Genomic DNA, 13479 nt, shown 5'->3' on the forward strand with positions numbered 1-13479 from the left:
GGTGTGATGAAGAGTGTTTACCTTCATGAGCAGCCTTGGCGATGTCGACAATGTTGGTGACGTTTGGTGTCAGTTTGGCGAAGAACGGAATGGTAACGGCCGCACGCACCCAGTGACAGATGTTACGCACCATCACCGGGTCCTAATGACAAACACATAGAAACACAGGCATCATCTTCTACGTACTTCCATTTACAAAATAAAAAATGGCCAGTAGACATTGTGCTTCACAGATATGGAGCTCCAAAGTACACACATTTGTGTACTTTACTGCATTTAAACTCAATCTATAAGCATATATTGCCGATTAGAATTGCATTTGTGTATCATTGTGTGTGTGTCTAATGGCGTGTTTCCACTGCAGGCCTCGCTCGGCCTCGCTCGGTTTGGTTAGGCCTTATTAGGCCCGGCTCACTTTAATGCTGCGCTTCCATTACAGTTTAGGAACTGGGGTAGTTACTATAGTAACGCAGTGTAGACGGAGCCGTGACGTCATCTTCAATGAGAGCCCCAGAAAGCCGTTAGCTCTTAGCACTCAGAGCTCACAGCTCTTCATATCTGTTCAGTAACTAGACAAAAGTTAAACAAGTACAAACCACAGACTGCCTGTGTCATGGCGAATACAGTCGCTGGTTTATTTATGTCTGTATAGGCCGTTGTTGTGAGTGTGGACGGTCGGAGCATATATAACGTTAGCTTAGCCAAGCTCCATTTAGAAAGCACGCATTTTAAAAGGGTTTTTCGCCTGCCGTCTGTCTGCAGACTTGTCAAAGCATTAATTCATGGTTTTTACTAACCGGTATCAGTATGTTGTTACTTCAGCATCATTTTGAAACGTGTATTACAATTAATCACGGTCAAATATGTTCATCTTGTTGTAGTTGTAGCCCCCTTGCCAGCGATTCTCTCTCTAGTTTAGCATACTCAGCCCGACTCAGCCTGGTTGTTCCTGGCCCTAGAACCACGATTTAGTACGGGCCAGAAAAAAGGTGAAAAAGTAGCCCCGGGCCAAAACTAGGCCAAGTGGAAACGCAACCAAAAACGGGCCCCGCACGGCTCGGCACGCTTAAAGCGAGCTACCCGCTGCAGTGGAAACGCGCCATATTATGTGTGTGTGTGTGTGTGTGTGTGTGTATGTGTGTGTGTACCTGTCCACAGGCCAGTCCCATGCCTCTCTCTCCCATCCCATGAGGACAGGACAGGTTCAGCTCCAAAGCATCTGCTCCAGAAGCCTACACACACATTTTTATATTTCAGATAATCACACACAGTTTTGTATGTACATTTACTGATTACAAAATAGTTATACTGTGTACATTCTGTAACTGTGTGTGTGATTTTTGTTCACCTCTGCCATTATGGCTATTTCTGTCCAGTCTTCCTTGTTGTAACTGCACATAATGCTGGAGATCACCACCTGATAGAGAGGAAAGGTTTACACAGTTCAACAGATCTATCAACATGTGTTTGTAGGTAGATGTGCATCTGGTTTAGCAATGACAACATCATAATATTAATAAACTTTAATCATATAGTGCTTTCACATAAAACAGAGCACTGGTTATAGACTGGGACAGAGAACCAAGACTGTTGGAAATTTGGGGGACGAAAGTATCAACTTGACGTATAATAATTTGTTTAATTTTATAGGCATTTAGCTGCAGGAAATGTTAACAGTATAAAGGGAATGGTTAGCAGGGACGCAGCTTAAATGAATCTGCATCAATCACCTGCATCAAAATGGAAACTGATGTTGTGCTTACGATGATGTGGTCAAGGGGGAGCATGTAAAAAAGATAACTGGACCCAGCACCAATCCTTGGGGTACCCCACAATGACTACCTGTTGCAGCTGATGTGGCATTGTCAAAAACCATTGTAGAGCCTGCCAGTAATAACCACCCAGGTCTCAAAACAGTTCAAAAGGGTTTCATTATCTACTACGGTATCAAATGCGGCCCTTAAATCAAGTAAAACCAGGACTATAATAAGTTAAAACTTTAAGAAGAGCTGTTTCAGTAATATGGTGTTTTCAAAAATATATTTAAGCATCATGTTTTTAGTAAAGTAGAATCAAGGCAGAACTTTGTCCATGAAGAAATATCATGACTTGAAGGGAAACTGACGTTATTGGGGAAGTCCTTCTTCAGCTCGGCCACTGACTGGCACCAGTAGGCGGCGGTCTTCTCACTGATGAGCTCAATGTTGAGGAAGGAGCCCTGGCCGGGTCCGAACATATGTCCTGAGGTGGTGCCACGTACAATACGAGGGGACACGTTGGTCACCAGATCCTGCAGACATAGATGTATAAGAATTAATCATAGAGGCAGCAGTGGCTGTGAGAAGCGTATCTTTTTTTGTGCTATGATATTACATCTAGTTTCCCATCGAGTCATTGTGCAAGTTTCCATTAATGGCAACATCAGAATCCCATAAACATCAGCTGAAACAAACTCCTTTAACTTCAACTGTTTCATGTACCTCAATGCTATAATTTCAACAGTTCCAATAATACTTTGGAGCTTGAAATCAACGGGCAACAATTCTAATAGTCAATTTATTATTTTGACGATTATTTTGAGCAAACATGGCAATAAATCACTGTAACCAGGTTCTCAAATATGATTACTTATTGGTTGGATTGTGTATTTTTTCTCGCTTTTAATTGTTTTATCATAGTAAAGTAAAAATATGTAGGTTTCGACTGTTGGTTGGACAACATATGCAATAAGAATTGGGCTAAACTGGGTTTCATGTAACTCTAATGCAATATTTTTCAGACCTTTACCAGACTATACGATTAATTAAAGAAAATGACTGATCAACTATGAAAAATTATTGTTGATTGCAGCCTTTTATTTTGGCTGCTATAAATTTAGATGTAACTATCTGTGCTAGTTTTCAAATAGTGTATTTTAAACATACCTTGAAACTAAATAAACCTGGGACATTCTGAATAAACCTCATGTGAAAATGGTCACAGTAAAATGTGTAAAGGCTGTGTGAGTGGGTTCCAGAAGGCTCCGGTTCTGGCCACATTCCAATGTTGCAAGGTTGTTATGTACACTGTACCTTGTTCAGTCCAAAGGTCTTGGTCAGAGCAAAGCCCCATCCCTGTTCAAAAGCTCTTCTGATCATAGCGGTGCTGGTGGTTGGGGGGGCAGACGCCAGGCCAAACGGGTTGGGGAAATGTATTCCACAAAGCTCCACGCTGATGTCCACCTGATCTATAGCACTGTAGAACAGTGGCAGCTTGGGAACCGGGTCCACTGAGTGTCCATGCTGAGACTGGAGGAGGGGGGGAGGGGGGACATTTGACCTACATCATTAGTTTACATTTATGGAGGTAGGCCTGAGTTAAAAGCATCATCATGTACTCTTGTTAAGGACAAAGTCCCATATGTGTGCTGCATTCATGATCTTCTGAACATACCGAAAATATGAAACATTTAAGAGTCATGAACTACGTTGACAGTAAAACGTAAATCAAACGAGAGGAGAATACGATATAGATTTGGAAAAAGTGGTGAAAAATGTGCATGGTTCGAAAATGTTTGCAGCAAAGCCCTGCATTTGGAGCCAAGCTGTGTTCACTTACACGATACATGCCAATTTGAAGAAATTGCAAATACAAAAAAGTTATAGGGCTAACTTGAACATACCACAGATATATACAATCAAAGGTGAGGTTCAAATGTCAGGTACACCTCTTCACACAGAGTTACCTAGCTGACTTTTCAAATAAAATTAGATAAAGGTCTGAAGACAATGATATGGACTATTTGAGTTTAAATTCAGTTATAACCTCGGTGGGCGAGCTCAAGTTAGGACTTCTTAAGACTGAACTACAAATCCCAACCAAGATGACATATACTGTCTTAGCTTCTTGTCACACAACTGGTTTAGATCTGGTCTGAGCTCTGTTTTTATAAAGATGTGTTTTGGCTACTTATAAATTATTTATCTAATATATCATTCCATCACTTGCACTATTTCACTTTTTACTATTTTACTATTTTTCCTTTTGTATTTACTATGTACTTGCACTCTTTTTTTGTGTTTATCTGTTTTATGTGTTGCACTGTTGGAGGAGCCTGTGACCTAAGATTGTCATCGTCATAACTACACTGTAGCTATTAACGTATGAATAATAAAAGCATTGAAACCTTGAGTGTTAAAGTGAGACATTTTACCTGCATGTATCTGTGGATGTGCCATGAAGCCTGTTTGCCATCGTTCGTTGATTCCACCGTGGTGTTGGCCAAACCGGCGATGTCTCCTCCTGCAAACACCCAGGGCTCGCTGGTCTGCATGGTGTCCGTGTTCACCTCCGGAGTCCCCCAGCGGGTCATCTTCACGGGAGCCATGGCCTCCTTCACTACACACAGACAAGATATAGATCAAGTTATGTTTGCATTCAAGTTATGCATCGATCGGCAACACATCTGAAGACTCAAGGCTGAGAAAGACTACATTTCTTATTTTATGTAAAACTGCAAATATAAATAAAATATAGGACCATTTCCATAGTCACACTTAAAGACCAAGAGTTTACATATTAGTTGAACTTGATTGCATAAATGAAAATCAACATTTTGATTATGTATGATGATTTTGGAATGATGAAGATCTCTGGCAAACACACATTTATGATACCAACACGTTTTGTTCAGATGGTGATCTCCACACATTCACACCACTTTATGATTTTTGAAGCATAAATATAATTGGCAGAAGTAAAAAGCTAACGTTAGGCTATAAACGAACTACATCTCACATGGCTGTGCATCACAACAGCTAAGCAAAAGGCTAATGTTTGGTGTAATGACGTTTAATAGACTAATTTAGTCACTAGTTAGAAACCAGTTTTCTAAAACACGCAGAAGCTTCAGATATTCACCAGTGGGGTATTTACTCACGTAATTTATGTGGCAGAATACACATTTAAAATCTCTTCAGCTTGTGTTAACCAGAGACCTTATTTCAGGCACCTAAACTAAATGACGTTAAAAAAAAAACTTACTTCGCAACAAGGTATTCCACACTTGTATATAGACTCTTACTGCACTATGTCACTATTTTCTTTTTTATATTTACGTGCACAATTTTTCAGTTTTTCAGTTGTATTGTGTTGCACTGTTGGTTTAACCTGTGACCTAAGATTTTCATCGTCATAACTACACTGTAGCTATTAACGTATGAATAATAAAAGCCTTGAACCTTGAGGTAACTGGAAGTGCTAAAATGCTAACAGATTTTCGACTTTTAGGATTAATTCCTGCGCACTGTATATTTATCAAATTACAATTTTAATACAAAACACACACAAGAGAGAGCAACATTTATAAACATCTTGTGATTCATTTTCAACACTTATTTTATTTAGCAAAAATGCTAAACTGCTGATCAGTCTGTGTGTTGCAGCTGATTGGTCGGTTACCTTGCGGCTCGTTGAGCATGGAACCAAAGGCACTGATGATGTAATCAGCCTTCAGCCTGACAATTTGCTCCTCGTCCTCCAGCCAATCACCTTCCTCAGTCTGCTCCGTGCGACATAACTGTAGCCCGGCAACACGACCGTTCTTCATGATGACCTCCCGAGGAGACAGGAAGGGCAGGAACTCACACTTCTCCTCCTTCGCCAACTCCATCTGACAGAGAACATGTGCTCAGTATTCTCATCAGTCTGTTTGCAGCTCATAGAGTCCTGTTGTGGACCCAGAAATGTTGAGTACCCCAAAGTATATGATAGAAATGTACATAGGGGTCCCAAGCACATAGAAACTGCAGGATGCTAAATGAAAGCTTTAGCGCAAGTTCAATAAGGAAGACCTAACATGAGTCACTTACACGTCACTCTATTGCTCCCTTCCCCCCTCATTAAATACGAGGGCGTCACCCCTCAGCAGCCAATTGCTGCACAGGCTAAATTCCTTAAATACCTGCTCTTCCTCCCTGTCAGTTGTCATTTCAGGTGACTACACGCAACCCGCCTCCACCCCTCTCGCCTCCCGTCTCCTCCAGGACAAAGCTAAACTTCCTTCTTCAGACCGGTCCCACTTACTTATCACCACCACCAGTGTCTCGACCCCCGGGGATTTCATCGGAGCGGTTCTTTCCCTCCTGAATGATTATCCTGCAAACCGGGGGCTAATCGCCAAACACCATTCCATTCTCCTTTTGTATTATCATGGCAATCATTTCATTCATATGACGTGTAAACAATAAATATGTATTCCTTACATCACGTCTCTCCGGTTTGAACTTGCATATGTTTGCATATGTTTTATATTTATTTAGCATAAGTTGCGTTAATTAGCAGTATAGCTTATGCAGACAATAATAAAAAAAATGGCTTGGCAGATTTGGACAGTGTTGGAATGGTTTTGGGGGTTATTGAGGATTCTGAATGCATTTCTGACATTCTCAGGATCCACAATGGCAGTTTTTACCAGAATGTGGCCATATTTGTACTCTCTGTGGGCTTCATTTTTGGTCGGTTTTGCAGTTTTAGGGGACTGACTCAGAAATTGATTTAGCATCCTCTATAACCCCTGTGAAGCTGACCGTTGAGCGGCCCAGACCAAGCAAGGAGGCAGAGGCAGAACAGCCAAAAATATAACCCGACGTGGGCATTTATTAAAATCCTGGGCACAAAGTTCACAGCCTCAATCTTGCTGTTCTCCTTCCACCCATCCTGCAGCCACAAAGATCTCAAAAACACTACCAGCCTCCCAACAGACAGGGAAACAGAGCCTAAATACACACACTAATCAGCACAACAAGACACATGTGAGGGGGGGAGGAGACAACACAGGACACCAGGTGCACACAATTACCCGGCCTGAAGCAGTCAGTCCATAGTGACGAAGTTACCTTCGTCACAACCCCCAAAACCAAATCAGCCAAGTCATAAGTTGCGCTAATTAACGTACCTTATGCTATATGTGCAAATTGCCCAATATGCTTATGTTATCATCCGACAGTTTTTATGTGCCGGGAACCCTTACTATACATTTCTAACATAAAACTATGGAGTACTCAACATTTCCCGGTTCACAGTGCTGGCAACTAGACTAATATGTTTGTTTCCATTTGATTAGCTATCCATCCATCCCCCCTACCTCCTCAGGGACGGCCCTGATGTTATTGAATCCCTTCCTGAAGCACACAAACACTCTCCTGGCTCCACAGCGGAGGGCCGAGGTGGCGCAGTCAAATGCAGTGTCCCCGGCCCCGAGGACGATCACCACTCCTCTCAACTCTGGCAGAGAGGAGCGACACTGACACATGCCTGCGGGGAACCAGACAGAGAGACAGGGGAATGGGAGTTATCACAGATTTAACTCTTTAACTTAACTCTGTTTTCTGGATTAAGTGTGGATGTTTCTTTTAGAATGGATAATATGGATATTCTTAAGCCAATACTGGCGATACCTTCTCCCTATGGATGATAGCTATTATGATTTGTAATTAAAAATATGTTTCTAACCTGTAGTTTAAGAGGGTTGAACAGACTTAAATGTGGTCATCAAATAAGAATAATGTAATATTCCATGACATGACCTAACCTAAATGTCCCTGCTGTTGGACTAATAAAGCATCTCTGAATCTGATTCTGATCCAAAGAAAATATTTTTGGACTCTTCGAATGTTAAAGGTCCCATGTCATGGCCCTTTCTACTGATCATAATTCCATTGTTGAGGTCTACTAGAATAGATTTATATTGTTCAATTTTCCAAACTCACATTGGTTTCTCAAACAGCATCTCTGTATAGTATGTGTATTCACTCTCTGTCCTACACGGCTTGTTGGAGCTCCTGCCCCCCCCCCCCCCCCGTCCCTATGAGCCCAGTGGCCGTCTGCGAGACAGCGAGACACAGCGAAACCCAGCCCGAAACCAGCCCGAACACAAACACACACCCGCAGCCTGGCTGGGAGTTTGTGTGTGTGCTCACACACCGACTCACAGCCTCACAGACTCACAGACTCGCCGCGTCCCGCCGTCTCAGGGAGGAGAGATCGGCGGAGCTGCAGTTGAGAAAATATTGAGTGTGTGTGTGTGAGGAAGTCCATTTGGACCAATCCACGGACTTAACCCAACGGCTCCGCGGACGTAACGTGACGGCTCCACGGATTGGTCCATTTGGGTATGGGCACGTCACTGTACCCAGGAAGAAAACAATGGAAAAAGAGAAATCTCCAATGAGGCGTTCTGGGGCAGCACAGACAGGTCTTTTCTGTGTTAGAGTTTTACTCGCTACAGGGTGTACTTTGAGGGTTTGTGACTCTGCAGACCGTTTACATGCAGAAAAACCTTCATAACACACAAGGGGACGGGTAATAACCGGAAAAGCATGACATGGGACCTGAAAAACTTGTTAGCGGAAATGTTGTCTCCCCTGGGTTTATTTGGCATATTGAAGTGATATAAATGTGTCTTGCTATACCGCTGATAATTATTAAGCCATCCTTCATTATCTTGATAATACATAATAATATAATATACATGTCCCAATAATGGTTGATATATTTCAACCCAGTCTCACGGCATTTTGTGTTATAGTCACGACATTTAATCTATTGATTCGTGTTCACCAACACGATTTTCCCCTTTTTTTTTCGTGTCACAGAGAACGATTTTAAAAGCAATGTATTTCTATTGGTAGTGTGTTTCGTGCCTGCAACACGTCTTTTTGTCCGGTCGGGTCTTGGAAGACTGGAAGCTGTGTAGTTCATAAAAACATGTTCTTACTCAATATCAAGCCACAATTATTGTTTTTATTTTAAATCGTATAATGTCGGACTTTTTTTGTCGTCTGTGAGGAAAAGAAATCGGGCTCAGAGCCTCAGAATACTGAAATCTGTATTTTTTAAATAATTTTTTCCTTCTAATTTGTTATTATTTTCTAAATAACACAATGTTATTTACTCAACAATAACACACAATTATCCTTGTTTTTATTTATTTGTTTAATTCTATAATCTCTGGCTTTTTTGCCGTCCGTCAGGAACTGAATTTCAAAATGAAACAGATGTAGGCCTATATGGGACATTTCGAGCATCATTGCGATACACACCCACTGAACTGATTACCCAAGATCCTCAGCTATGGTTTAAGCTTGGTGATTGGATGTTTTAGCCGCAATGCACGTTGGGATATGGTGTTAATGCAAACCTGGGTCGCAGGTTCCTCAACAGTGACATCTATCAATATGTGTATACCTCCACCATTAAACTGTCATATTCTGCACATTTCTTATACTATCTACATACATAAGAGTATAATTCATATGTATAATATAATAATAATAATAATAATAATAATAAATTCGATTTATAAAGCACCTTTCATTGCTCACAGCAATCCCAAGGTGCTACAGGACAGGAGGCCTATGGCGGAGTTTGACATTTGCGCTTGGGGGGGCAAACCTTTTTTACTTAAATCAGTACACAGTCCCAACTATTGTGTGGGGTGCTACGGATACAGTAGCAATAAAGCCAGCATTCACCGCACTGTATGACTTTTCCACATACGAACATAACTTGTCCCGTCATGCACGCCTCATCCTCATATGGAAGGGGCGGTCTCTCCCCCCAACAACAGTGCATTACATAACTGTAAAACTTATCATAACTGTGCACATCTTATACTTATTTGATACTATATCCCTTGGTTACTTGAACATGCTACAATATTATTAACCAGTGTCCTACCTTAGTGCAGAAGTAGACGCCTTTTTTTACGTTCCGCATATATGTCGACTCCACTATCCCCTCAGGTGACAGCTGTGTGGTTATATCGTCCTCAATGTGAAGAACCGCAAGTGAGGAAAATCTTGTTCCTCCCATCGTTGACCGCAGCCCGTTCCGAATTCTCCTCATTGCAGAAAAACTTCTCTCAGAGGTGGCAGATCCGATAGGCAGAGTCAGTGCCAACGAGCATCTTGTATAGATTTGGATAGCTGTCCTTTTTAACAGTCTTTCGGGTTAGGTAATCGCCGAATATTCATTACTGCTAATTCTTGTAATACAATAGCTGAATCACTTGTATGCAAAAAAAAGCGAGGGAAATGTGTCCTTAACCTCACACGTCACACACACGTCACAACATGCGACTGCTCAAAAATGAAATGATTTCAAACAAAACATGATATTATTCAGATTTGTATTGTAACAATCATTTTATTACATCTATTGATATACGAAATATTTGTATTGGAACAGTTTTAGACGTAGTAATGCTGTAACATATTCCCCATCAAAATCCGCCTATGACAGGAGGCATAATAAAAACAAACAAAATCAAAAAGCTTTTTTAAAAAGAAAGGTTTTTAAGCCTTTCTTGAAGGCGTCAGTGGTCTGTGGAGTCCTCAGGTGGTCTGGGAGGGAATTCCACAGGTGAGGAGCAGCTGCACAGAAAGCCCGATCCCCCATTGTGCGTAGTTTGGTCCTCGGGGGGCGAAGCCGATGGTTAGTTGTGGAGCGGAGGTTGCGTGTAGAGGTTTGAGATGTGAGAAGTCCCTTCAGGTATGGAGGAGCGTTCCCGTAGATGCATTGATGGGTCAGTAGTGCGATCTTGTATTAGATCCTGAATGAGACAGGAAGCCAGTGGAGGGAATGAAGAACGGGTGTGATGTGGTTGTATTTTCTCACCCTCATCAGGATCCTAGCGGCACTGTTCTGTACATATTGGAGCTTCTGAAGGCTCCCGCTAGGAGTCCCGATGAGGAGAGCGTTGCAGTAATCGAGCCTTGAGGAGACGAAGGTCAGATGCTGACCAGCTGTTCAGCATCTGACAGGGAGAGTGTGGGACGGAGTTTTGCAATGTTCCTGAGGTGGTAGAAGGAGGTTTTGCACATGTGTTTGATGTGGGTGTCAAAGGTTAGATGTCTGTCAAATCTTACACCCAGGTTGGTAACTGCTGTGGAGAGTTTGTCCAGAAAAGGTAATATTGGTTATGGGGACTGGACCTGGTTTGGTGTGCCAACTAAAATAGCTTCTGTTTTGGAGCTATTTAGTTGCAGGAAGTTTTCTCGCATCCAGGCCTTTATCTCCTCAATGCAGGTGTTAAGGGATGTTGATGGGAGCGGTGACGATGATGGTGACAGTGAGGAAGCATGTGGGATAGAGTCTGTCTTTATATATAGCTGCGTGTAATCAGCGTAGCAATGGAATGATATTCCATGCTTGCTGATGACACGGCCAAGGGGCAGAGTGTACAGGGTGAACAGAGTGGGCCCAAGGACCGACCCTTGAGGGACACCACAGGTGACAGGGTGTGTCTGGGACCTCGCACCTCCCAAGGAGATGTACTCTGTTCTTCCAGACAGGTAGGACTGGAACCAGCTCAGGGCGGAGTCAGAGAGTCCGATGGTGTGTTTGAGGCGCTGAAGGAGGATGTTATGGTCGAGAGTGTCGAATGCTGCAGTCAGATCCAGGAGGATGAGGAGAGATGGGGATCCAGTATCAGCCGCCATCAACAGGTCGTTTGTGACCCTGACCAGAGCTGTTTCAGTGCTGTGGGCGGAACGGAAACCGGACTGGAATTTTTCAAAGAGGCCATTTAATTGTAGATGGTCCTGAAGCTGGACAGCAACTACTTTTTCCAGCACCTTGGCTAGAAATGGGAGGTTGGAGATGGGCCTGTAGTTGGCGAGGATATCTGGGTCTAGGGTGGGTTTTTTGAGAAGGGGTCTGATGACGGCAGTTTTAAGAGCCAATGGAACATGACCAGCCTTGAGGGAGCTGTTGATGACGTAGGTAGGTGATCATGGGACTTATAGCCGAGATGTTCGATTTGACAAGGGCTGTGGGTAGAGGGTCTAGTGTGCAGGTGGAGGGTTTCATCTTGCAGGTGATGTCCTCAACCTCTTGCTGAGAGATCTCCGTGAAGCAGCAGAGCGGTTGGAAACAGTAGGGACAGACACAGCACAAGGGGTGGAGAGAAGAGAGCGAATAGTGGCAACTTTTGTCCTGAAGAAAGTAACACAATTATTGCACTGCTCTTCTGTAGTGTCGATGTGTGAGGGAGTTTGTGGCTTGAGAAGATGATCAACCGTAGAGAAAAGCTGCTTGGAGTTTCCAGGATTTTTACTGATGATGTCAGAGTAGAATTGTGACCGTGCTTTTTTGAGTGACTTTGAGTAGGTTTTTTGATGTTCCTGATAGGCTAATCTGTGAACAGTGAGTCCAGATCGTGCGAGACGCCGCTCGAGTACACGCCCAGCTGCCTTCATGCTACGCAACTCTGAAGTGAACCAAGGGGCTGAGCGGGAGAAGCTGACTGTTCGTGATTTCAGTGGGGCGTGGAGATCCAGGACAGTACTCAGGGTTTTGTTTTAGTATTCCACTGATTCACTGACTGTAGTGAAGTTTGCAGAGGGGGGGATTTGCTGCAGGTCCAACGTCATGATGTCTGTGTCGATGCGTTTCAAATGTCTGAAATAGATTTGACGTTTGGGCTTGATGTGGTGAGACAATTTGAACTCCATTGAAACAACCTTGTGATCCGACACTCCCAGATCGTACACCAACAGATTTGTGATGGGGGCCGAGTCAGTGATAACCAAGTCAAGCGTGTGCCCCCTGGTGTGTGTGGGGACATCAACATGCTGTTTGAGGTTGAGAACATCCAGTAGTTGCAAAAAGTCAGCTGCAGGTTGGCGGGAGGGGGTGTCAACATGGATGTTCAAATCCCCCAGTATGACAGTATTTGCAGACGTGGTACAGACTGAAGAGAGAAGTTCATTTATCTCTGAGATGAAGGCTGGGTTTGGTTTGGGTGGCCGGTAGATGAGAATAATAGTCATGGGGAAAGGGGGTTTGCATTTGAATGCGAGGCATTCAAAGGAGGATAGGTCAGGAAGAGACAAGGGGGTCAGTTTCAGGTCACTGTGGTGTATTACGGCTAAGCCTCCACTGCGACCAGTGCGGTGGGCTTTCTCCAGGTAATCATAGCCAGGAGGACAGGTTTCATTTAGGACTGAAAAGGCCTCTGGCTGATGCCAGGTCTCAGTAAGACACATTAAGTCAATCCCCCTATCTAGGATGTGATCATGTATGAGACATGATTTATTAGTGAGGGATTGTGTGTTAAATAGTTCTATTTTGAGGCTTGATGAGACGGTGCTATGTAGAGGAAGAAGTAGGCTGAAATCCACTCCACGTTTTCTGTCCCACGTTTTCTGTCCCGCTTTTTCGGTCCCGCTTTTTCGGTCTCGCGCTGTTTCTAGAGCTACTATTTGTTCCATGAGCGGCGGTATTATGATGACGTGAAAATAGTGCGACAGTGCGCTCAGCTGACCAGAGTGATGGAATGGAGTCTGCAGACTGGGAATAAACAAACTTTCTACGGAGCTTCTGTGGATAAAGCGGCTTCGGCGTAGAATTCCAAGCTGTTTAAGTGCTGAGATACAGGTTGGAGTGCTGTAATGTCTTAACTCGAGCAGCTGCGTGATGGAGTACTTTAGCGTCATG

The 13479-nt window shown here is 43.2% G+C and overlaps 1 protein-coding gene across 1 annotated transcript in view; it reads right to left on the reverse strand.

The window, feature by feature from the left end:
* LOC117545494 (dihydropyrimidine dehydrogenase [NADP(+)]-like) overlaps positions 1-13479 on the reverse strand; it is a 50565-nt gene that overhangs the window by 20483 nt on the left and 16603 nt on the right. Inside the window, 8 exon segments of the mRNA XM_034215294.1 lie at positions 22-142; positions 1149-1232; positions 1349-1417; positions 2126-2290; positions 3072-3287; positions 4193-4377; positions 5440-5650; positions 7124-7293. Coding sequence (XP_034071185.1) covers positions 22-142; positions 1149-1232; positions 1349-1417; positions 2126-2290; positions 3072-3287; positions 4193-4377; positions 5440-5650; positions 7124-7293 — 1221 coding nt within the window.

Source organism: Gymnodraco acuticeps, unplaced genomic scaffold, assembly GCF_902827175.1.
Source record: "Gymnodraco acuticeps unplaced genomic scaffold, fGymAcu1.1, whole genome shotgun sequence".
Classification (NCBI taxonomy): Eukaryota; Metazoa; Chordata; class Actinopteri; order Perciformes; family Bathydraconidae; genus Gymnodraco; species Gymnodraco acuticeps.